Here is a 25,788-nt window from a genome sequence, read left to right as displayed (position 1 = left end):
TATGAGTTATTAATCTTCTTCATTTTCACAAAGTATGAGCAGTGTCATCATGTAATTGCTAGCGTCACAGTCATCTTCATTATTAAATGTAATCAAAGCTCGGACTTCCAAGTGTATCTGCCGCTTACCTTGTTACCTTTCCAGACTAAAGTGGTATGTACTGGCAATGAAAGGACAAAATGTCGCTACACTGCAGGTGGTCTATCATGATAGGTATGTTTTAGTCGAGATAATAGATAAAGGGACAACAGAGAGTGTCCTTTCACTTGAGGTGTCCTCTCATCAGAGGGCCCTCATTTCGCAGGTACCACTGTACTACTAAGATGCCTCACCCTGACTGCATACTGTTCTGCATTAAAGGTTGACCACTTAATTTTTCTGGTGCAAACAAAATTAAATCATACATTGCATTTCTGTGTGGAAAGATCTCTGACACAATGCAAATATGATCAAAGCAATACACACATAAATACTATACCACAACAAAATAACAACTCAAATAAGGAAGAGAAGTCTGTGTCATCATGGAATTTTGATTTAGCCATTCCATTTTAAAGAGCACACAATGCTGGATCTGCATGAAGATTAATGCTAAACATTACCAAAAATGTAAAAGAATTCCTGTTTGTTTATTATTGGCAGATGACAACGTACCTGCGCCTTCCTTGTCATACTTGTACTCCGACGCTGGTTTTTCAGGAAGGAGTGTTGTAAATGTTGCAGGGACACTGTCCACAATATTCTGGTGGTATGAGAATCTGTAAAAAAAAAAATCTTAGAACTAAAACTCTCTATTAATAAAAGTCTAATTCATCAACCTTAAAAACATGTCAAACAACCGATCATTCACTTGTGAGACAACAAGTGGGAGATGTCTGTCAAATCTAAAAAAAAACACATACAATTTTTTAAGCTGCTGTGTTACGCTATTATTTCAGCCCCTTGCAACCTGAAGAGATATGTGAGTATGAATAATAACAGTCCTGTTGGAGAAACTTAACCTCTTTAAGTTGTATTCAACATATTTCAAGACTTTCTGGGGTTGGGGTGGACGATTAGGGGTAGTAAACACTGAAGAACTAGGATGAAAGGAGCAGGCAAGTTGAGGGGAACACTCAATTGTACATGTGATATGTCCATAAAATAGTGCAAGCTTGTAAAGCTGTGCATCTCAGAACCCACCTCATACACTTTAGCAGCACTTCACGCACAAACATGGCTTTGGGCATGCCAATGTCCATGCTTGTCACTTCCGACCAGTCTTCCCAACTCCAGCGGAAATGGAAGTTGCTTAGGTGGTACGCGAACCAATGAACAAGCCTGTAACAAAACCATCACAATTGTAAGGCCTTCACTTTTTTAATATAGAAAATTAGGTCTCAAAAGAGCAGGATTTTCTAAGCACAAGTACATTAACAGACTTTACAAACAGAAAGAACAAAGAACAAGTCGCGTAAGGCGAAATTACTACATTTAGTCAAGCTGTGGAACTCACAGAATGAAACTGAACGTAGTCCGCCGCTAGTGCAAAAGGCAGTGAAAGTGACGAGCCTGTTTGACGCGGTAACGCTGTGCTTCATAGCACGCTTTACCGTACCTCTATTCGTTTTAACTTTCTGAGCGTGTTTTTAATCCAAACATATCATATCTATATGTTTTTAGAATCAGGAACCGACAAGTAATAAGATGAAATTGCTTTTAAATCGATTTCGGAAAGTTAATTTTGATGATAATTTTTATATTTTTAATTTTCAGAGTTTGTTTTTAATCCAAATATAACATACTTATATGTTTTTAGAATCAGAACATGATAAAGAATAAGATGAACGTAAATTTTGATCGTTTTATAAAGAATTTTTTTTTTTTTTACAATTTTCAGATTTTTAATGACCAAAGTCATTAAATAATTTTTAAGCCACCAAGCTGAAATGCAATACCGAAGTCCGGCCTTCGTCAAAGATTGCTTGGCCAAAATTTCAATCAATTTGATTGAAAAATGAGGGTGTGACAGTGCCGCCTCAACTTTTACAAAAAGCCGGATATGACGTCATCAAAGGTATTTATCGAAAAAAGGAAAAAAATGTCCGGGGATATCATACCCAGGAACTCTCATGTCAAATTTCATAAAGATCGGCCCAGTAGTTTAGTCTGAATCGCTCTACACACACACACACACACACACACATACACCACGACCCTCGTCTCGATTCCCCCCTCTATGTTAAAACATTTAGTCAAAACTTGACTAAATGTAAAAAGGGTCTCAAAACAGAGGGTCTTAAAATGGAGGTTTCACTGTCCTACCAGGATATAAGAACCAGTTAACTTGCCAGCTAAATAAAAATCATTTAAAAATGGAAGTTGCCCTGGCGTATTTATCAGAAACATGACACAAATTTACTGTGCACACAACTGAAAAACTGGGAGTAAATTGGAAATTGTCTGGCCATTTCGCCCAAGAAAATAAAGCCTAGCAACATCCCTGACAACAGGATTCATGCATACAGGTATGTAAAAGTGAACAGACAGAAGGAACTAACCTTTCAATGCAAATTGTGTGCATGTGGTCAATTCTCTCAAACAGCATCTCCGACGCTTGGGCAAGCTATATGCAGTCAAGGAAACAACGAAGTGCCAACCTGACCCATGCCTATGATTAATCTTATTAATGCTGAAAAAAATGGCTCTTCAAGTTTCAGCCTCACGACAGACTGCATGTTGTGGATGAGTCTTGGATCTTCAGTATGCAAAATAGTGTTTGATGATTACAGTGCACAAAAAATAAGCCATGAGTTTGCATAAAACCACAGTCAACCCAGAGAAAATCACAAAATTCTCTTCCTTATCCAACCAGGGGTTAATTACAAAATGCATGTGCATACAAATATTGACCGAATTTTTAAAACAAGAAAAAAAAGGAATATATACCAGCACTTCTCTACCTTCTTTCCATCCTTCACAGACCATGTACTTCTGAGAACATTTCAAAAATGTGCCTGTTTGGGCAATGATTTACAATGTAAACTGTGCAAAACATTATTGTGACAACTTTTGTAACCCAACTGAAGCATTCATTCAAGTATCATTTCACTCAAACTTCATGGGATTGTTGACTTACATCACACAAATGTGTGACTTCTTATGCATACAGACAAATGATTGATACAAGTAGTGCCAAAGTTTCATTTGAGTATGACCACTGGTGTGAATTTGCTAGTCCTGTAAAGATAATAGAATTTTTGGGATGATTTGATGTCCCTTTTTCTGTTGTATTGACCCAATAACCTGTCATGAAGGACACCTGCAATATACGGCCATTTCTAACGGGTCCCAAGGGTGTCCCTACATGGCAAGTACCACTGTACCATGATGTTATCAAAAGGATACAACTTGCGGCATAGAGCTGGGCTGAAGTTTGCACAGTTCAATGAGCGTTGAGCCGTAGAACAACTCGATGTATGGGGCGCAGGGCAGCTGGAACAGTTGTGCAAACATCACCTCCACAATCATGTAGTTGAGGGGCAGGTTCTTCACAGGGTAGCTCAGCAAGGCAGCAGCACTGGAAGACAGACAATGGCAACAACTTTGACTGCTTGTGTTCATTCAGTCGTGGGAGTTCATGCAGTTGTGCTGGGAGTAAACTGACAGTGATTCTGTATTTGTGACACAAAAGAGTGATTGTTTCACCAAGTTCAACGTTCAAAGCATGCTCATTTCTCTCATTTCTCATTACTTTATTGTCCCATCGCTGGGAAATTCGGGTCGCTTCCTCCCAGTGGAAAGCTAGCAGCAACGGAGTCGCGCTACCCAGGTGTCTGCGTGTTTAGGTGTATTCAGCCACCTGCACTTATGGCAGAATGACCAAGGTCTTTTACGTGCCATTGTGATGACACGGGGGTGGGACATGGCTTCCGTCTCTGGGTCTGCACATAAAGCTGACCCGTGTCCGTCCCGGCCCGAATTCGAACCTGCGACCTTTCGATCACAAGTCCAGTGCTCTACCAACTGAGCGGCTACCGGGCCCCCGTGTACACTACACACAAACATGCACACAGAATGTTGAATGACATCTTCTTTCAGACTGAGACAAATATTTGCGGTACAGTAAAACAAAACAGACCATCAACTCAATCTTAAAGGTACATTCCTTCCCGCAAAAGTGATCATTCACGCCATCACAGATTTGTCAAGGCTTTTGCTTGTGGTAAGAGCATCTTCCTTAGACACACACCAAAAATCAGCAATCTGACGGCTTTCTCTTACAAATGAGATTGTTTTGCTGAATCAAAATCCTCCATGACACATATGTCAATCCGCGAATTAACTGAGCAAAATATTCTCACCATACACAGAGAGCAGCCAGGCTTTTGATGTTTGGTACCAGTCCATGCAGAACGATGCTCTTACCACATTTTAATCCTGGGGAAATCTGAGGTTTACTTGATCGTTTACACAGGAAGGATGGCATCTTTACCTCCTGTCCTCGCACAAAGTCCAATTATGCATGCACATGCCATTTTCTGTCCTGAAAAAATCACAAACACTGACCAATCTTTGCGCTCCTTGTAATTTGTGTGGATGATGCGATCAATTTGTTCCTCAATCAGGTAGCGTTCAATGGCGTGACTGCCTGGTAGCACAGTACCCTGAAAAACAAAATTTACAAAATAAGATGACTCTTTTTAAAAATTAACATCTGTCAAAGTAGGTTGCCTGATCAAAGTAAGGCTCAGTTACCTCCCATCTATTGCAAAATATACATCCTCTCAGGTCAGGTGAATATAATTGACTGGTAACAGCTTGTTATGGGCTGCTGATCAAATTGAAGCTCAGTTACCAGACTTATTTTTAAACATTTGTTACAGGCTGCCAACTAAACTTCACGTTACAGGCTGCCAACCAAACTTCACGTTACAGGCTGCCAACCAAACTTCACGTTACAGGCTGTCAACCAACTTCATGTTACAGGCTGCCAACCAAACTTCATGTTACAGGCTGCCAACCAAACTTCTCGTTACAGGCTGCCAACCAACTTCACGTTACAGGCTGCCAACGAAACTTCACGTTACAGGCTGCCAACCAAACTTCATGTTACAGGCTGCCAACTAACTTCATGTTACAGGCTGCCAACCAAACTTCATGTTACAGGCTGCCAACCAAACTTCATGTTACAGACTGCCTATCAAACTTGCTGTTACAGGCTGCCAACGAAATTGTCCTCGAATGCACCTTTCACTTTGTGAGGTCAGCAAGGAAGAAAGACTGTGGGAGACAGTAGAGTCACTCCCATAAAAAGTAGACTTCGCACTGCAGACCAGAATTACTATTTAACATTGCCATGGAAAGCTTTTAGTAAAAAGAAAAAATGTCAACTAACCTCTGGAACATCAGTGTAGTCAAAGAGCCTGAAGACAATGCGAGGAATTGGATACACCATCTCGTCGTTGTGTGAAGGGGGAATAATCTGTGGCAGTGTGTGCTGCAGAGCGTCACACAGAACGCTGTCAAAGGCCATGTACGGGCGATTAATCTGCTTCTCCAGCCACTTGTTGCTGCGCAAGTTGCGAATCTGCGCCCACAGGCAATCCAGGTACTGGGGACAAATACAAATGTTTACAGTTTAGTTTGATGCGTTTTAAACTCGATACTGAGGCTTCATTCTGAAGCGCTTTGTCCACAATCAAAATGTACAGCAATGTTTGCAACTCTTTCAAGCTCTATAGCTGCATGACACTTTTTTTTTTATTGTACAATAGTTAGAAAGGATGCTTCTGATTTTGACGATAGCTTCTTTGAATGTGCTACAAAGACAGAGTAACACGGGTTTGCAATTGCATGCACGACCATTCAACAAACTAAAACAGATTCTTATTACAAAGCAAACTCATGCACGCTGAAGAAACCTTGTAATCAACAGTTAAAACGGACCATACATGCATTTCTCAATACACTTCAGTAAGGGGCACACTCACCTCTTCTTGAGGGTGAGGTTCATCCACAGACCACACTCTCAGAGCAGGCACATGAATCTTTTGTCGTTTGCTGAAAATGATACATGCATAACTCAGTCACTAGAAACTAGCTTAGCATAAGCTCAAAGACTAATTGATAGCCTTACTCCTCAATTTTCTTCTTTAGCTAAAATAGATGTGAGCCTTATCGGGTTTTCTTCATTCAAGGAGATGATGTTCACTGCATTTTGACAGTATTTTCCGGAAACGTACACATCAGAGCTCAATGTTCATTGCAACGCTATCGCCATGTTTGGATCTCGCCTTACCTTCAAGGAATAAAACTCTTTCACAGCACATAAACAATTATTTCTGGAAAATGTCTAATCTCATTTAAAATCTAAGCAAATTAAAATTAAAGACTAAACTCAAAAGCTAAATGAGAAAATCAACTACAAACCTGATGTAGGCATCCACTGTGTCCAGTAGTTTGTTCAGCTCTGTCTCTTTCTTTTCAAACAGCTCACGACCAACCTGCGCAGACAGCAAACAACATTATTGCATGACAGTCCGTGTTAACACTCTGAGGCTGAATTCATCTGAACTGAAGTATTTTGGGTGGTTAAACCTTCTGGGTTTTTGTTGTTGTTGCTGCTGTTGTAAGGATGTGAGCATATACTTAGTGCATGCTATAAAAAAAAATTCATCACTATTTTGCAAGCTTAATTCACATGCATTTTACACAAATCGGTGCTAAAAGATATTCTTTCAGACGAAAGCCATAACAGTTAACACATGGATTTTTTATATAATTATCTTACATTCAGGGCAGGACAATCACTAAATATAAAGAAAAAACTTACCCATGGCAGAGAAGAAAGGACCATGTAAACGTACACATCAGATCGCACCTGTAACAAGTTCACACATACAGCTCAAATCCCAATTTTGATTTCAGATAAAATTTAGAACAACAGCATGCAGACCGAATTGTACAACTCCCAGGCCATATTTTAATTAGTTTGTTAGCATAACATATAAATCATATACAAAATGTAATGCATTTTTGCTATCAAAGTTATTCTTTTTTCCCCCCACTCAGTCTTCATCAACAGCTCAAGATAGAGTGGCAGACAACTACAGTGGAGTACAACGGGTACAACAAATCTCAAGGGAGATACATTTTAGTTCGTTATATCAGTAATTCGCTGTAGAGTTTTCAACCCTAAATGGCCTCAAGACAAGTTTTCCCACTCACCTTCAAATGATCGTCCCATCGATCTTTCCTTGGAGAGTACAATCTCTGCATGTTTTCAACAGCTTCATAATATAATCCATAGAGAGGCATAGTTCAAATGTTCACTTTACTGTAATTTTAGAAGTAAAATTTAAAAAGTCGTGTAAAAGCATGTACCGTATTTTCCGGGTCATAAGGCGCGACTTTTTTCCTCGAGTGTATCAAAATACGAAAAAAATCAAAGAGACCGCCTGAGTACCAGTCAAACAACTTGTGATAATGCATGTTTCAGCTACTAGGTACTACCCTGGCCATGTTTCCTCTCAAGACATCAAAGAGACCGCCCCATAGGTTAAACTCGGTCACTGACCCCGGTGCAGGAAGTGTTTCCTCTCTCAGATATGACAGGGGAACCACCTCTCATAGCTAAAACTGGGTCATTGACCCCTGGGAAGAAGGTCAGTGTCTATAAACAAGGCATCACAATGGACCTGCCTTTGATCTCGCCGCACACACAGAGCACACATATTTCCACTCTGTATTCTTCCTTTGATGTGCGGCTTATTTTCATTCTTCGACCGTTTGTTACCAGTATACTTTTACTTGTGTTTGTGTATTTTTGTGTATTTTTGTCTTTGGAGACAATTATTGACATCAGTTCGTTGTAGCCTTGTGACTTTTAGAGACAAAACGGCTCTGGGGCGATGAAAACGTGTTTGTTATAAGAGGGGTTCGTTATGCAAATGAGTTCAAAAGGTTCGTTGTAGCCGGAAAGTAACAAGTAAGAAATAGAAGGCTGTCTGCCGGGAAATCAATGGCAGTTCGTTAAAAGCGGGATTTCGTTATACCCAGGTTCGTTATAGCTGGACTCCACTGTACACATAGTATTTTTACTGATCACGTGTCAAGCAATACTTTTGTTCAGCATTGTGTCATACTTCTCTCGCAAAAACTATGCCATCTTTCTTCTACACGCACCACGATTGTGTTAAGATTGACAGTATTCCAGATGACTATCAGACGATAAGAATGTAAGTGACCATTGTAATTGCAAAAAGCGGCAGGACAAACCTGTGGAATGTTATCCTCCAGTGTAACCTCCACAAAGTTGTCAAACATTTGCAGCACTGATGCCGCGACAAGGACATGGCAGTTCACCAAGTCAGCCAAGAAGCGCACCTGGAAAGCAACATTGCATCTGTTATGAAGTGTATCACATTGTCATACCTTTAGTGTGCTTACAAGGTGAACATGGAAAAATATGCATGAATACAACAAGCGACTAAGTAAGTGGAGAGGAAGGAGTATAATTTTAAGAATGTCACCCAGTTAATAATATACATTCAAAATCATATTCTACAACAGTACAATAAACTTGACTTACCATCATCCGTGCATTCTCCCATTCTCCACTCTTCAGTGATTCCTTCAGGTTCCGTACCAGCATCTCCACAAACTGAAACCATCCACAAGGAGTTAATGATATGTATCAGTGTGGAGAATCACGATCATTGTCTGTCTAATGTCTTGTTCCTCTCTTTCAGTCTCGGACCCAATTATCTCCCCTGACCCATTGACACGCAGGGTTGCTGTGTTGTTGTACATGTGTTTGGATGCCGCATTTTCATTGGTTGATTGTTTAAAGGATGCACGCTCTAATCATAGATAGTGTTGGCTTAGGGCAGTCTCCTTGTGATTTTGTATTGTGAAGACCTTTGTGTGGTTTTTGCGATTTTGAATGGTGGTGTTCAACTTGTGACTGAACAATGACTGTGTTAGTCTGTTACTGTATTTATACAGGGAGTGTTCTTTGAGCCATTAACTTTGTTTTGGCGGAGGATGTATTCGAGGAGCAAGTGAAACGAACTTAATTTTGGAAAAAGTGTTGTTAGAGCTGGTTTTACATCAGCGATGTGCCTTTTGGCGGAAGATTGTTTTGAAGTTCTGTACTTCATTTTGACGAGTTGTGTAAACCTGTGTGGCTGTACATTGAGGAGTGAAGTACACTGCCTTCTGGTGTCTGTTAATAAAAGACAAGTGACTGCAACCCCTGTCTTGGCATCTCAGTTCAATGCTTCCTGATCTGTGCCCCCCTCCCCCCCTCCCCCTTCCACTCCACCATCCCACAGATACAACAATAGACATTGCCCAACCTTTCTGTAAGCAATCTCTTGCTACTGGGCAATTCCCAAAAAAATGCTCACCTAAGCATGAAATTCAAAATGGAATTGACGTCTTTTTCATCGTACATATGCCATGAGAGATGTTTATAATTACTCATACTATTCATCGTTTGCCTCTTATTCACTCCCCTTGCATGCCGCCATTTTGTTTTTGATGCCATTTGGGAACGCGCCGTGTGAAGTCAATTTATGACAACTTTTAAGAATGTCATCGCGTGTGCTAGTTTTCATTGTTTTGGTTTCGAAAATTAGTCAAAGTTGCTAGAGAAGCCTTAAACTATCGTTTGATCTGTTTTTCAAATATCTAATGATAATACTTTTTGAGATATATTCAAAACATTTTCCACCCCAAAATGGTGCCACGTCAGTGACGTTTTGGGTATAAAAACTTTTTGCGGCGATGAACCGATCCGTTGATTTATTTCTTTTTTTGAGTTTTCTTAGCTTTTCAATGGAGGAGTCCAACCATGTGATTTATGTTTGTTTGTCCCCATTTTGTTGTGCACAAAGTGCGTCACTGACGTGGCACTGTTTTGTAACGTCTGTGGCACTTTGGTTTCATGTGTACTTGTTACTGGTAGATTTTAACACATTTCTTTGTGATATTCTTTTATTTTTTAACTCAGGTAAACACAGTTGTTACTGTAGAAAGCTGAGCACAAAAAGGAGATCATTTGGCCTTTATTTTTAACATTTAGTGCAATTAAACCGAGTGATTTGTGGGAGATATGCTCCCAAAAACAATGATCAAATCGCTTTTATAAATGTTTCAGGTAACTGATCATCTTAAGTAATATATCATTGGAAAGGTATAACATTTAACTGGTTAACCTTTCAGAGATGACGTCATTAGGTTGCTACGTCATAAATGACGAGGAATCAAACTAGGTCACTTTTGGACTATGCTTCAAAACGGGGTCTTTTGTCAAGCACCATGAACAACTCCACTTCTGAGCAAGAGTGTAGCTAGGTAATGACGCAAAGGAAATTTCTACAAAGGTGAAGAAAGTTACATGAATCAATGCTGCTTCATATTCTACAATCTGACAAAATAAAACGGAAATCAAAACTGGGGAAAAAAGAAACAACTCTGAATAGCCAAAAAGACTTCCGAGAACTCTTCAAACAAGACGAATGTAGCTGCTGTATCAAAACTTACAAAACTAAAATTAAACGTGCACATACGAGTATAAAGTGCCTGGCTTAAACTTTCATATAGAACAGTCCGCAGAATTCTACACAATGACCTTCAGTTTGAAAATTTGGCCGCAAAATGGATAAGCTGACAGGGAAACGGAAGAAGCAACAGGTTCCTGTTGCACGCGATCCGCTCAACCGTTTTGAAAGAAGTAGACCCAAACTTGTGATGAATGTAGTCACTGATAATGAGACTTTGGTTTCCTTCTATATTATTGCCAGAAAACACAAAACAAAGCGCGATTGGACCCCAATGACGTGATGCAACACATTTGTATGCAAGGTTTTCAAAGTAGAAACAGTGCTATTCGCTGTATTTTGCGATCACCAAGGTCTTGTTGCTGTCGATATTCTGTCTGCTAACAGAACTGTCACTGTCACATACTATGCAGAAACCTTATTACCCAAACTTACTCACGAGTTCAGCAGTCAACGACTAAACTGCGAAACCCAGACTTCCCTTCTCTTCCATGACAATGCCAGTCTCCACACAATAAGGGCCGTAACTCCATTCCTTAAAGTCTAAATAATCCCATCTTTGCCTCGCACACTCTACAGGCCTGATTTTACTCCTTGTGATTTCTGGTTATTCCCTCTATGAAAACAAGACTTTGTGTCAAGACATTTTATTGTTTCCAAGACATCAAAAAAGGTGACAAATCTGAGCTTAAAACCAACCCCAAATAAGGCCATCTTAAGGCGTCTACTTCGCTCAGGCACTTCTGACTTTGCATCGAGTGACCTTGACCGGTGACCTTGAGAAGTGACCTTGACCCGGAATACTTTAAATAAGTTTGCTGGAGGTGTATGTTTCATTAATGTGTATCAATATATGTAGAAAATGTCCAATTCAAATCATTAGTTCACAAGTTATTTAGATGGGCAATCATGGTGTCGGTAGACAAACGGGCGGACCAACGGACAGACGGACGGAGAGACAAAGAGCCGTATAGTGGTTCAACAATGGCTGAGAAGATCAATAATCAGTTAAAAATCGTCCGTGTGAAACTACCTATATTTTAACACACAAAAAGTATTACTATTGAACATTGAATTCACACGTGCCACGTCAGTGACGCTCAAGTGCCACGTCAGTGACGCTACATATTAACCGCTTGTGGGAAGGATACATTTGATATTTGCAATTTTTTTCATAGTTCAGTAAGTATGATATGTCTTGACCAAAAATCACATGATTTGGTTGCCTAAACTCATAGAATTTTAGAATTTCGCTTAGTGAGTGAAATGCAAGTGAGCATTTTTGCCACGTCAGTGACGTTTTTTCAAAATCAAGTTAAGTACCCTTAGCTATTTTTACCTTAACATTTTTCACCTTGGGTTTCCTACCGGTTTGGGGAAATCTCTGCACAAATTTGAGTTAATAAAAGCTGCATGAATATTGCTTTTATGGCAAATAATGTCTGATTTTTTTGTGTGAATGCCACGTCAGTGACGCTGGAATTGCCCTACTGGCTTCCCAATCTGAACACAGGATGAAAATGTGCTCAGCATGGATCTACTGACCTCTCCTCCACAGGTGTAATTCTTGGCGTTGAGCAGCCCCACCAGGGTGGTGTACACAGTCTGCTTTTCAGGCAGGTCCACCACACTGCACACCGTTGAAGCAAATCAGTATCATCATACACTTTTCAATTTTTGAAGCAAATCAGTACTATCATACACTTTTCGCTTCTTTTGTTTCAGTCACCACACACACAATCTTGACAAATATACAAGGAAACATACAAATCATAATGCATAAAAGCTAAATAAGGTTCATGCATAGATCTTCATCTCACTTTTCTGTTTGCATTCACTTCAAGCAAAAGTGCCCTTTCACCACCTAAAATGTCACACCTCTTGTTTACAGTAAACAAGAAGAGCAAACGCTCGATCGAGTCACTTTCGCAGTTCTGAATATTATATGAGGCATCAGATGGACAGGAAGAAATTGCTATTCACAACACAATGAGTCACGTTCACATAAAATTTGAGCCCGGTCACTTTTATAGTTTCCGAGAAAAGCCCAACGTTAAGTTGTGTGTTGCCGAACAGAAAAGGCTAGTTATCTCCCTTGTTTTTCTGATAACGTTCGTAAAAGGCTACAGATGTAAATACTTTGATGTAAAGAATAATCCTACAAAGTTTCAATCACATCCGATGAACTTTGTCAAAGATATAAAATGTCTAATTTTTCCTTTGACGCTGACCTGTGACCTTGAAAAAGGTCAAAGGTCAACGAAACCATCGTTAAAGTGTAGAGGTCATTGGAGGTCACGACTAAACAAAATATGAGCCCGATCGCTTTGATAGTTTCCGAGAAAAGTCCAACGTTAAGGTGGTGTCTACGGACGGCCGGACGGCCGGCCGGACAGACTAACACTGACCGATTACATAGTCACTTTTTCTCAAGTGACTCAAAAACGATAAAACAAAGATTATATGATTGTTTCACTTTACCAACATCACAAAAAACACAACAGACTTAAAGAGTATAATGTCTCCTTAGATTTGTCACAAATTTGACTTCTCTTTTAGGATACATATGGGCCCTGTTAAAATTGCACAGGATGGGTTAAAAATTACTTACCACCCACAAAGAATGCGCATGATCTTGACCTTGTAGTTTGGAAGATCAGCTTCCAGCACACTTGCCAGACCTTCCAAGTTGCTCTCCAGGGAAGAAGTGCTCTGTAAAAGTGAAAACAATAGAATGTTTAGTTTACGATTAACTAGCCAGAAGTTAATTTAATCAACTGTTACAGGACAAAAGTTTCCCCATGAAGATTTCAAATCAAGGCAGTCTATGTGACTCTGTTTCTCTCAGACGCCTTTACACAAAGTTTTGATTAAAATCATAGGTCTTGAAAAACAATACAAAATACTTTGTATGTGTTGGTTCAAATTCAAAACAGCACACTTCGCAAACACCATCCATGTCGTTTGTTCTGTGTTGTCCCTTGTAGCTGAAAAAATTAAATAAATAGTACAAAACAGCATCTCACTTTAACTTAGTTTATCTGTTACAAACAGATTTACTTCTTCAGCTTAAACTTTGAACAGAAAAAGAACCTTTTTCTCATAAACAGCTCAGGTTTTCCATTTGCAAGTTACAAACACTGACCTTTTCTCCCACACGTGTGATGAGGGACTCCAATCTATCCTCAATGTCCACGGGCTCCGTGCGGCGACGTTTTCTTGACCGCTCTGACAACCCATGAAAGAAGTTTTTAGTATACTATGACATTGACTTAGTATGAGCTACTTTTCTTTTTTTCTGAACAGTCAGTTAAAAAATATCTATGTGTATCAATGTCGCATCAAAATCAATGCATTATACAGACTTTGTATTGCTGTATGCGTTTGTTTGTTTGTTTGCACCCAGTCCACCACGAAGGGTGATATTAAGGAGGTGCTGCTTTGACATTTAACGTGCGCCACACACAAGACAGAAGTCGCAGCACAGGCTTCATGTCTCACCCAGTCACATTATTCTGACACCGGACCAACCAGTCCTAGCACTAACCCCATAATGCCAGACGCCAGGCGGAGCAGCCACTAGATTGCCAATTTTAAAGTCTTAGGTATGACCCGGCCGGGGTTCGAACCCACAACCTCCCGCTCACTGGGCGGATGCCTTACTACCAGGCCACCGTGTTGCGGTCTGCTGTATGCGTGCACTGTGTGTGTCTGTAAAGGCATCATCAAAGTTATGCCTATTCCATGCATGACTGTGCAGCCTTAGTTTCCCAAAAGTTGCATAAGTCTATCATTTTGTGTGGCCAATGGAAGTGATGCAATCATTTAAAATTTCATGCCACAGTCCGCAACATCATTTACAAATTCCTTTCCAATTCAATTACTTACATAACAAAAAATAAATGTTTGGAATACTTGAGGTAGTGTGTAAATTTGCAGACATGTAAGGAACTGGAGAATGCGAAAAAACAGATTGTATTTGTGAGCTTTTATTTTTATCACCATGGAGAAGAGAACATAGTTTCATGTTAAACTAAAGGGGCAACATATTTTGTCCAAATCTCCCATAGGATGGGAGATCAGAAGAGTAAGATGATCATTGGTCAGTTTGCAGCAGACAGTCTCTCAATCTCTGGTGCTAGAACTAGAAATCGAATTCTGTGAATGACAAACAGTCAGTGTAAACTAAACAGATGCTCCAGTTTCTCTTCCTCTGTGGGAACCAGGGGTGAAGTTCAGCTGCATTCAATTTATTAGCTGTTCATCCCGATAGCAGGATACCGCCAATCAGAAGCGTGGAACATGGTCTGGATGTTGTGAAAAGCTTGTCCACGGTAAATTTAGGGGCTCTTACTCAGTTCCAGACCGTTGATAATCCTAACAGAGTTATTTTCGAAAATCGTCTATTGTCAGCATTGTTGTGAACTGTGAATGCAGTGCAGCCCTCTAAAACTAACAGACACTTTACAAACATAGAAATAAAAATAAACAATGTTTTTAAATCGAGCTGGGAACTCTGTAGTGAGCCAAACTTACTCTGTGTAGTTTAAAATAAAATGACATGGAGAGATAAAAGAGATAAAAGAGCTTCTGCCTGCTGCTGCTAGCATGTTGTAGTATAACCCAATCAGGACAGGCAGTAAGGCCACACAAAAAAATAGTCTGTTTACGGTAACTCGACCGACCCTATTTTTTTCGCGCGACCCTTGTCTTTTTTGGGGCATTTGGGGGAAAAAAAACAAAAAAAAAACACGTCAAAATATGGTTTTTTGGAGAAAAAAAAAAAAAATACCGACCTACCGACCCTATTTTTACATTTAGTCAAGTTTTGACCAAATGTTTTAACGTAGAGGGGGGAATCGAGACGAGGGTCGTGGTGTATGTGCGTGTGTGTGTCTGTCTGTGTGTGTGTGTGTGTGTGTGTGTAGAGCGATTCAGACTAAACTACTGGACCGATCTTTATGAAATTTGACATGAGACTTCCTGGGTATGAAATCCCCGAACGTTTTTTTCATTTTTTTGATAAATGTCTTTGATGACGTCATATCCGGCTTTTCGTGAAAGTTGAGGCGGCACTGTCACGCCCTCATTTTTCAACCAAATTGGTTCAAATTTTGGTCAAGTAATCTTCGACGAAGCCCGGACTTCGGTATTGCATTTCAGCTTGGTGGCTTAAAAATTAATTAATGACTTTGGTCATTAAAAATCTGAAAATTGTAAAAAAAAATATAAAAAATTATAAAACGATCCAAATTTACGTTCATCTTATTCTCCATCATTTTCTGATTCCAAAAACATATAAATATGTTATATTTGGATTAAAAACAAGCTCTGAAAATTAAATATATGAAAATTATTATCAAAATTAAATTGTCGAAATCAATTTAAAAACACTTTCATCTTATTCCTTGTCGGTTCCTGATTCCAAAAACATATAGATATGATATGTTTGGATTAAAAACACGCTCAGAAAGTTAAAACAAAGAGAGGTACAGAAAAGCGTGCTATCCTTCTTAGCACAACTACTACCCCGCTCTTCTTGTCAATTTCACTGCCTTTGCCATGAGCGGTGGACTGACGATGCTACGAGTATACGGTCTTGCTGAAAAATGGCATTGCGTTCAGTTTCATTCTGTGAGTTCGACAGCTACTTGACTAAATGTTGTATTTTCGACTTACGCGACTTGTTTTGGCCTATGTTACCGTAAACAGACCTATTTTTTTTGTGGCCTAATTAGTGTGAGGGGAGAAGCGTTCACCCCGGAAAAACACTGGCACGCGTGAGCACCAGACTTAGTAAATGGTCCCCTTACTTACCACTTTCGCGACGGGACGCTGATAAATCAGTAACCGCGCTGACACGCCCATGGACGGGACGCGCATTTTTCAGTATCAGTCATACAAGGTACAAGACTCGTGATTGCTTCCCGGTTTTTGAAGATTGCAATAAATTGAGTTGTTTCCCTTGATACACGTGGTTTTCTCTTCCGGCTTGATCAAATTAGTGCAGATTTGCGTGGTGTTTTCGAACAAAAAAAATGAATCGAAGGCGAGCCTTGTCACGGGAGGAGATTCTCCGGATGTTGGATCTTGAGGATCCTGTAGATCATGATACATCGTGTCGTTTTCGCCTCAAGAAAGCGATAATAGCAGTGATATTGAGGAAGAAACAGTCCTGTTGTTGCTAGTACGAGTCGGCAAACTACACGTGGTAGGGGGTGATACTGCTAGACGAACATGTATCTCGGAATCGTGCAGGAGCTATGGGGGCGTGGCAGCACTGATAACAATGGATGGCTGGAGCCTTCTAATCCTTTTGGAAATGTTCATAGGTGTACAGTTGGTACTTTGTTGTGAAAATGTGACTTATATTCAATATGGATTACCTAGACATCATTTGGTGAGTGTCACAGTTTTGTTTCATTTGAGTGAGGATGCTGTGAGTGAATGCGTGATTTGCTTGTTTTTTTCTTTGTACTGTCTCCTTATTTCTGTGTACAATGTTAACAATATTTCAGCTAATTCATAGGTTTTACACCTTGTTTGGTTATAACATTATTTATAATACTTTCTGTTAACAAGAAGAGCAAACGCTCGATCGAGTCACTTTCGCAGTTCTGAATATTATATGAGGCATCAGATGGACAGGAAGAAATTGCTATTCACAACACAATGAGTCACGTTCACATAAAATTTGAGCCCGGTCACTTTTATAGTTTCCGAGAAAAGCCCAACGTTAAGTTGTGTGTTGTCGAACAGAAAAGGCTAGTTATCTCCCTTGTTTTTCTGATAACGTTGGTAAAAGGCTACAGATGTAAATACTTTGATGTAAAGAATAATCCTACAAAGTTTCAATCACATCCGATGAACTTTGTCAAAGATATAAAATGTCTAATTTTTCCTTTGACGCTGACCTGTGACCTTGAAAAAGGTCAAAGGTCAACAAAACCATCGTTAAAGTGTAGAGGTCATTGGAGGTCACGACTAAACAAAATATGAGCCCGATCGCTTTGATAGTTTCCGAGAAAAGTCCAACGTTAAGGTGGTGTCTACGGACGGCCGGCCGGACGGCCGGCCGGACGGACAGACTAACACTGACCGATTACATAGTCACTTTTTCTCAAGTGACTCAAAAAATAACTTTTAAAAAAAGCAGTGGAAAATAAAACACACACAAAAAAACTTTAAAAAACACAAATTATCCCCCTTTGCTAAAACAAATCGCGTGACAAACTTATAAATAGCACGACTGAACTGGGCATCCATTTTTGAATTAGTACACAAAATTTGGTGGTGATTGGACTTAATTCAAGCTTGCTAGACAGATTTCTTTACAGTTACTGATTTTTGGGAAGTTTCTTGGTGGCAAGCTCGGGCAGGCAGGACGTTAACGCCGTGGCAGTGCTAGTCACAATAGTGTTAAGTCTGCGCTGGAAGTTGTTGAACCTCCCGTTCTTCTGTGACTGACAGGCGAGATTTAACATTTCAAAAGCAGTAGGTTTTAATTTTCCCCTCCATTTTTATTCATGTGCCTTGTGTTGTGTGGAACTGTTTGAGCTGTTGCGTTCCTAACTACTTTATTTGAAACTTCAACAAATTGCATGTTGAAACCCCAGTGATAGCTGGCATTAATTTTAATTTTTCTTTTTGAAGTGACAAGCTCATTTTCCCAAAACAGTCAGAAGACATACTGAACGAGAGACGACCTTGCTTCCTTTTAGTTTTATAACCCACGTTGCTCCTTCAAGATTTTCATGCAAGAATTACTGTTGGAACATCTTCTGCTTTTTGGTTGAGCAAACATTAAATGATTATCTTCATTCAGCAGAAGAACTGGCAAAAAAAAAAAAAAAATGTTTTCAGTAACTTGCTTGCCTCCTTATCAGCACGTCACTTTTGTTTTATGTTATTAAAAATTGAAAGTCAATGCATTCCTGGTACACATATTTATTTACCTGGGCTTTGGCCTTTGCAATTACATTCACCACATTTTGGCAACAGTTGTGAAGGACTCGTTACAACATTACATTTACAGGTTCCAGTTATGAGCAGCATTTGCTTTGATCTGCATGAAATCAGGCAAAATACAAAACTTGACTCAAATAAAATCTTCATTGGTGAACAATCCATGATGGTTGCCCGAGGAGTGTCTTGGCCCAATTTGTTTACCAAGGAGCCTACCATCTCGCATACAACGCACTGGCTATACGCACTCGGAGTGTATACAGGGGTCAGAATGTTGTATACACTTCGGCGTTTTTTCTGAAGCGAATTTGCCATTCGACACCACTTTGCGGTAGGAATGCAGAGCAGTTAATTATAAGAGTACAAAGAAACGAAAACAATCTGATGCTGCACGGCCTTTGCTGTAACGTACTTTATATTTTCGGGGTGTACTTAAAAGACCAGACACTGAACCTCATCAACACTCTGAGCGTCATTCGACGCCATTTTACAATTGCACGCTTCACTTTCGATTCATGGTATCAAAGTACACTAGGGGTAGGAACAAACACAGACAAAAATAATCACGGCAGTTTATTGTCAGAGTTTCGAACACACTTGGTGTGTATTGACCTAGAAACGGTTGTATACTATGTGAATGAACATTATCTGCCAACCCTCGACACTCCCAAAAAAAAGATAGCGGAAGTCCATACGTCAGACTGATTTTTCATTGGCTACTTCCTAACGACTTGTTAGGGGGCATATTATTGGCTACAGATTTGTAACAGGGCTTTTCATTGTCGGAGTGTATACAGACTCATCGATCCTGTATACACTCGGAGTGCGTAGGCCCCGTAGCTTTTGTCAAATTATAATTATTCCTAATAGGTAAGATGAAAATGATGTAGTACTGTTAAAGAATTGTGTCCCGTATTCAAGGAAGCTAATGCAAGGTAATAAACTTCGCACAAGTTTTGAAAAGCGATGATTTTGACAATAATTTAATGAATAATTAAAAAAATTAATTTAAAATAAGCAATTTAAATGCTATTCATTCCGTAAACTATACATCTCTGGGGCTTGAATACGTGCGCGATATAAATTGCATAAAATAAAAATCAAAAACAAAAAAATAAATAAATCCCTGCGCTTAGAACTGTACCCAGGGAATACGCGCGATATAAGCCTCATATTGATTGATTGATTGATGTTTACAGGGACATAAGTATATGACGGACAGGAGCGAGTTAATTTGGAACACCAATTTTAATTTCTACCTAAAATCCTAATCTTAGAACTGATCAAATGAAAGCAAAGAATAGCCCTGTCAGTGTCAGTGTCAGTGTCATCCAATGGCGCACATATTAACTGAAGCTGTCATACAAAGGTGGACAAAATCAGAGGCGCTACGGAATACAAGAGCAACGCAAAATTCCGAACCAATAGTTGTCCTATGATAAACAAGTTAGTTGTATTACCATCATCTTCATCGTCGCTGTAACTCTCTCTGCGTCTTCGGGACATTGTTGTGAAAAACTTCAATTTTTCTGCACGCCGGTAGACAGCAAAATTCTCCGGAAGTCCTAGACCGGAAATGAAGACTGAGGGAGATTTCGTTGTTAGTGCGATGAGCGGGAGTGTTGATTGCGACATATTGACATGCATTATGAATTTATTAATCCTTTTGTGCCAAGATGAATTATTGCATACACACGTTTTTCGTTGTCATCATTATTCGTACTTGTTTTTGTTGCGGTTTTGTCTCTTTTATGATATATGTGTCTTCTGTAAAATGATATATTTCTCAGGAAATTCTTTTTTGTTCACCTTCTTTCTGTGTTGTCCTGAAGCATGTATTTTAACCAGACAATGACATTCCATTACCTCACAGTGTTCTTTTTGGAGCAGCTAAAATTGGGAATAATATTTGTTTGCATCTGTGTAACAAGAGTTGATAAGCGAACAAACAGGGAGAAAGAGAGGGGTGACTTGTTTTTCAAGTTACATTGTCTGCCTTTTGTAGCACATTGTACAAGTATTGACAATGTCCTCCCCCAAAACAGTGGTACAATTTAACATCGCCGGCCCTCTCTACATAAAACATTTAACTCTTCATGACATAGATGATATTGTCAACTTAATGAAAAATGTTGGAATGATTTGAAAGACCTGTTGACTAGCAGGATACAGTTGTAGTTGGATACAGATCAATTATGTTTCTTTTTTCAGAACTAATTTTGTTTGCATGTATGAAACATTTTGCTATGGATTTTAATATTTTGTTAGCACAAAAAGTGTTATGGATTTTATTACATGTATTTTGTTTGCAAAATCTGACATTTATTAGAGTAAATTGACAGGCATACATTTGTGTCTCTGGTTACGGGGAAATAGTCAGTTAGAACTAATTTTGTAGAATTAAAATATAGGTTTGCTGCAAAAAATATATTTTAAGTAGAAATATTGTAACAATAAATTTGATGCAAGTGTCATCCATGTATGAAGAGTTAATAATTGTAAGGGTAATGCGATGTTTTAGGTTATGCGTTTTATCAAGTAGTGAGATGTTGACATTTATTTGTTATATTTTGAAATATTGTTTATGACCAGGCGTAGTTTTCATTCATGGTGTTAACATGTCGACTGAGAATATTGATCACACACACACACACACACACACTCCTTTCAAGACTATCAGTGTATCACACACACTCCTTTCAAGACTATCGAACACACACACACACTATCACACAGTCAAATAAGATAAATGATCAATTTCAAACTGAAATCTTTATTCCCCTGCCAGGTATATAATAAGAATGTAAAATCAATGCTGCTCAAATCTCTCACCAAATATCACAAAATGCTGTAAGTTGAACAGATCAAAATCATGTCTCTTTCAAACTGTCAAAGCCAGGCCATTTCCCTTTTCAAGGACAAGCAATAAAACAAAATGCAAAAATAACAGCAGCTTCTCATTCTCAAAACTAGCAAGTATAATGGCAGGAAAAAAAAATCAAGTCTGATTTAACAGCCTCCACGAAGACGAAGGACAAGATGGAGGGTCGACTCCTTCTGGATGTTGTAGTCCGACAGAGTGCGACCATCTTCTAGCTGTTTGCCAGCAAAGATCAGACGCTGCTGGTCCGGGGGGATGCCCTCTTTGTCCTGGATCTTGGCCTTAACATTATCGATTGTGTCAGAAGGCTCAACCTCAAGGGTGATGGTCTTGCCAGTGAGGGTCTTGACGAAGATCTGCATACCTCCGCGGAGACGCAGAACCAAATGCAAGGTAGATTCCTTCTGGATGTTGTAGTCTGACAGTGTGCGGCCATCTTCTAGCTGTTTGCCAGCAAAGATCAAACGCTGCTGGTCTGGGGGGATGCCCTCTTTGTCCTGGATCTTGGCCTTGACGTTATCGATTGTGTCAGAAGGCTCAACCTCAAGGGTGATGGTCTTGCCAGTCAAGGTCTTGACGAAGATCTGCATACCTCCACGCAGACGCAGAACCAAGTGAAGAGTAGACTCTTTCTGGATGTTGTAGTCTGACAGAGTGCGACCATCTTCTAGCTGTTTGCCGGCAAAGATTAGACGCTGCTGGTCCGGGGGGATGCCCTCTTTGTCCTGGATCTTGGCCTTGACGTTATCGATTGTGTCAGAAGGCTCAACCTCAAGGGTGATGGTTTTACCAGTGAGGGTCTTGACGAAGATCTGCATACCTCCACGCAGACGCAGTACCAAGTGAAGTGTTGACTCTTTTTGGATGTTGTAGTCCGACAGAGTGCGACCATCTTCTAGCTGTTTGCCGGCAAAGATTAGACGCTGCTGGTCCGGGGGGATGCCCTCTTTGTCTTGGATTTTGGCCTTGACGTTCTCAATTGTGTCAGAAGGCTCTACCTCCAGAGTAATGGTTTTACCAGTGAGGGTCTTGACAAAGATCTGCATACCTCCGCGGAGACGCAGAACCAAATGCAAGGTAGATTCCTTCTGGATGTTGTAGTCTGACAGTGTGCGGCCATCTTCTAGCTGTTTGCCAGCAAAAATCAGACGCTGCTGGTCCGGGGGGATGCCTTCTTTGTCCTGGATCTTGGCCTTGACGTTATCAATAGTGTCAGAAGGCTCAACCTCAAGGGTGATGGTCTTGCCAGTGAGTGTCTTGACGAAGATCTGCATACCTCCACGCAGACGCAGAACCAAGTGGAGAGTTGACTCTTTTTGGATGTTGTAGTCTGACAGAGTGCGACCATCTTCTAGCTGTTTGCCGGCAAAGATTAGACGCTGCTGGTCCGGGGGGATGCCCTCTTTGTCCTGGATCTTGGCCTTGACGTTATCGATGGTGTCAGAAGGCTCTACCTCCAGAGTAATGGTTTTTCCAGTGAGGGTCTTGACGAAGATCTGCATACCTCCACGCAGACGCAGAACCAAGTGGAGAGTTGACTCTTTTTGGATGTTGTAGTCTGACAGAGTGCGACCATCTTCTAGCTGTTTGCCGGCAAAGATTAGACGCTGCTGGTCCGGGGGGATGCCCTCTTTGTCCTGGATTTTGGCCTTGACGTTCTCAATAGTGTCTGATGGCTCAACCTCAAGGGTGATGGTTTTACCAGTGAGGGTCTTGACAAAGATCTGCATACCTCCACGCAGACGAAGTACCAAATGCAAGGTAGATTCCTTCTGGATGTTGTAGTCTGACAGTGTGCGGCCATCTTCTAGCTGTTTGCCAGCAAAGATCAAACGCTGCTGGTCTGGGGGGATGCCCTCTTTGTCTTGGATTTTGGCCTTGACGTTCTCAATAGTGTCTGATGGCTCAACCTCAAGGGTGATGGTTTTACCAGTGAGGGTCTTGACAAAGATTTGCATACCTCCGCGGAGACGCAGAACCAAATGCAGGGTAGACTCCTTCTGAATGTTGTAGTCCGACAGTGTGCGGCCATCTTCAAGCTGTTTGCCAGCAAAGATCAGACGTTGCTGGTCTGGAGGGATGCCCTCTTTGTCCTGGATCTTGGCCTTGACGTTATCAATGGTGTCAGAAGGCTCAACCTCAAGGGTGATGGTCTTGCCAGTCAAGGTCTTGACGAAGATCTGCATTCCTCCACGCAGACGAAGCACCAAGTGGAGTGTTGACTCTTTCTGGATGTTGTAGTCAGACAGAGTGCGACCATCTTCTAGCTGCTTGCCAGCAAAGATCAGACGCTGCTGGTCTGGGGGGATGCCCTCTTTGTCCTGGATCTTGGCCTTTACATTCTCGATGGTGTCAGAAGGCTCAACCTCAAGGGTGATGGTTTTCCCAGTGAGTGTTTTCACGAAAATCTGCATCTGCAACAAACCAAAACCAGTCCATTGAATATATTGCAGAAAATCAGTACATCATCAATACTTTTCAAACCCCGTCTAGAATCTGAACCAATAATGAATGATGATCAGGAACAAGAATAAGGAGCTAATGTTGAAAATTAGCGTGATACATTCATAGTTCACAATTCTTTGGCGTGACTTGTTTTTGATACAAGTCCCTTTTAATCAAACCAAAGAATATCCAACGTGAAATTAATTGACGGATTGAGCTCCGAACTTAAGCAGAATAAATTAATTCAGTCATTTGATCGACAAAAACGACGAGAAAATGCATACAAAATATCAACAGAGATGCCTCTTTCTTTGAAATGGCGCCTTTGCTGATGTTTTCCTTCAAAAACGCATGTAATTTGTAAGGCCAAAAAAAAAATAGGTGTGGTTACGGTAACATAGCCAAAACAAATAGGGTAGGTAGGTAGGCAATCACTTTTTTTTTTTAAACTTTTTTTTCTAATGTGTACAAATTAAACCTACTTGACAGGGAAATAAGTGTGCGACACGGGCGCTTTCGCTTTCATTGCGTTTTTTGCACTCGTTTTTTTTATTTTTTATTTTTTTATTTGACAAATGTAATAAAAAGTTATAGGATCGGCCCCTAAAAATAGGGTAGGTCGGGTTACCGTAACCACACCTATTTTTTTTTTAGGCCTAAAGGAAAAGCATCCGTACAGTTCATTCCGTGACTTGATATCTAAAACGACTTATGCTTACAAGAGCTGAAATGCACCTGATTTAGCTATGAATTTAGTTCAACATTGCCAATAAGGAATATGATGGTGAAAAGCAACCCTATCAGTTGCACTTGATAAGAGTCCCCAAGTATACAGCCACCATATTCGAAAGGTAACCTCATAATTTTTGTCACGTAACCTGATCACATGACAGATCACGTGATACGTCACGTGCAGTATTACTGGCTACATACATTACAATTTACATCAATCAACCTTGTTCAACGGCAGCCTCTGCTTCCTTGCAGTACATTATTTGACTGTTTTAGTTTTACAGACAATGTTTTTAATAAAAGAACCACGTGGATGGCATGTTGAAATACTTTCTATATTCTGGGAGCCACGTCAAATGTCTACTCAAAATTACCAACCGCCATGTTGTCTGTTGACCTTGTTCACCACAAATAAAACGTAGACAAGTTCCGTCTTTGTTCTTTGCCTTTCAGTGCTTAGCCATCTTATTTCTTTGTTACACTGCCAAGTTTGTATACTTTGAGACTGATCAATGCCTTGAGTTGTTGTCGCATCAACGAATATCAAAAGAACAGTACAAAGGAACAAATCAAAACAATCTATAACCTGAACAGAATTAGAACGCAACTGATCGTTGCAAGTCTATTTGATCGGGACCGATTTGATCGTGTGCCTTTGAGTTTGACTTGGAGCAAGTTGTTCGGTATCTATCCGGTCAAAATATCTACAATACGCACAAACGGATTCTTGTTCTTACCTTTTGTTCGGTAGTTTGGCGATTCTATCACAGTACGATCTGTCGTTTGTGAGTTCAACGTTGGGTCTGAAGCTGCCGTCTCCGCACAAAGAATAAATGAGCGTTGGTTGCGATCACATGAGCAACCCAGAACTTTCATTGGTTAGCAGCAACAGCCCCGGATGGTTCTAGAAATTACATCAGTTTCTAAACATAGATTACCGTACTGACTCATTTTGAAGCACTTTAATAGTAAAAGCAGAAAAATACAACGCAAGAAGCAAAACGAAACGCGAAACATATGGGACAGAAAAGCTAAAATGTATGTACATGTAGTTGTTAAACTAGAAAAGGTTTGTATGTCTAGAGGTTATATTAGTCTAAAATCTGTCTTTCCTCCGAACCGCAAACGCATTTTTGTATTTTTTTACGGTAGTTAAATTTAACATCCAGTCATAAGTTCTTATAATGACGACATACAAAATCTGCGAAGCTACAAACG

General features: G+C 40.1%; 2 protein-coding genes across 2 annotated transcripts in view; both read right to left on the bottom strand.

Moving 5' to 3' along the window:
• LOC138981054 (nuclear cap-binding protein subunit 1-like) overlaps nucleotides 1-20,103 on the bottom strand; it is a 33,418-nt gene extending 13,315 nt beyond the window's left edge. Inside the window, exons 1-15 of the mRNA XM_070353860.1 lie at nucleotides 19,973-20,103; nucleotides 13,693-13,775; nucleotides 13,159-13,259; nucleotides 12,093-12,177; nucleotides 8,573-8,644; nucleotides 8,260-8,367; nucleotides 6,815-6,862; nucleotides 6,412-6,485; nucleotides 5,973-6,042; nucleotides 5,378-5,593; nucleotides 4,549-4,646; nucleotides 3,388-3,559; nucleotides 2,541-2,605; nucleotides 1,183-1,320; nucleotides 655-758 (exon numbers count right to left, since the gene is read on the bottom strand). Of these exons, the coding sequence (XP_070209961.1) occupies nucleotides 655-758; nucleotides 1,183-1,320; nucleotides 2,541-2,605; nucleotides 3,388-3,559; nucleotides 4,549-4,646; nucleotides 5,378-5,593; nucleotides 5,973-6,042; nucleotides 6,412-6,485; nucleotides 6,815-6,862; nucleotides 8,260-8,367; nucleotides 8,573-8,644; nucleotides 12,093-12,177; nucleotides 13,159-13,259; nucleotides 13,693-13,775; nucleotides 19,973-20,018 (1,480 nt within the window). The 5' untranslated portion in view covers nucleotides 20,019-20,103. The remainder of the gene's footprint in view (nucleotides 1-654; nucleotides 759-1,182; nucleotides 1,321-2,540; nucleotides 2,606-3,387; nucleotides 3,560-4,548; nucleotides 4,647-5,377; nucleotides 5,594-5,972; nucleotides 6,043-6,411; nucleotides 6,486-6,814; nucleotides 6,863-8,259; nucleotides 8,368-8,572; nucleotides 8,645-12,092; nucleotides 12,178-13,158; nucleotides 13,260-13,692; nucleotides 13,776-19,972) is intronic.
• Nucleotides 20,104-21,265: 1,162 nt separating this feature from the next.
• On the bottom strand, nucleotides 21,266-25,462 carry LOC138981044 (polyubiquitin-C). Its single transcript, XM_070353849.1, has 2 exons — nucleotides 25,308-25,462; nucleotides 21,266-23,807 (listed from the first exon to the last, which is right to left on the bottom strand). The coding sequence occupies exon 2, from the start codon at nucleotides 23,805-23,807 to the stop codon at nucleotides 21,522-21,524; it is 2,286 nt and encodes a 761-aa protein (XP_070209950.1). The 5' UTR covers nucleotides 25,308-25,462; the 3' UTR covers nucleotides 21,266-21,521.
• Nucleotides 25,463-25,788: the final 326 nt, after the last annotated feature.

Source organism: Littorina saxatilis, linkage group LG1 (genome assembly GCF_037325665.1).
Source record: "Littorina saxatilis isolate snail1 linkage group LG1, US_GU_Lsax_2.0, whole genome shotgun sequence".
NCBI classification, from domain to species: Eukaryota; Metazoa; Mollusca; class Gastropoda; order Littorinimorpha; family Littorinidae; genus Littorina; species Littorina saxatilis.
The sequence above is the reverse complement of the archived record's forward strand: the minus strand, read 5'-3'. Positions and strand labels throughout refer to the sequence as shown.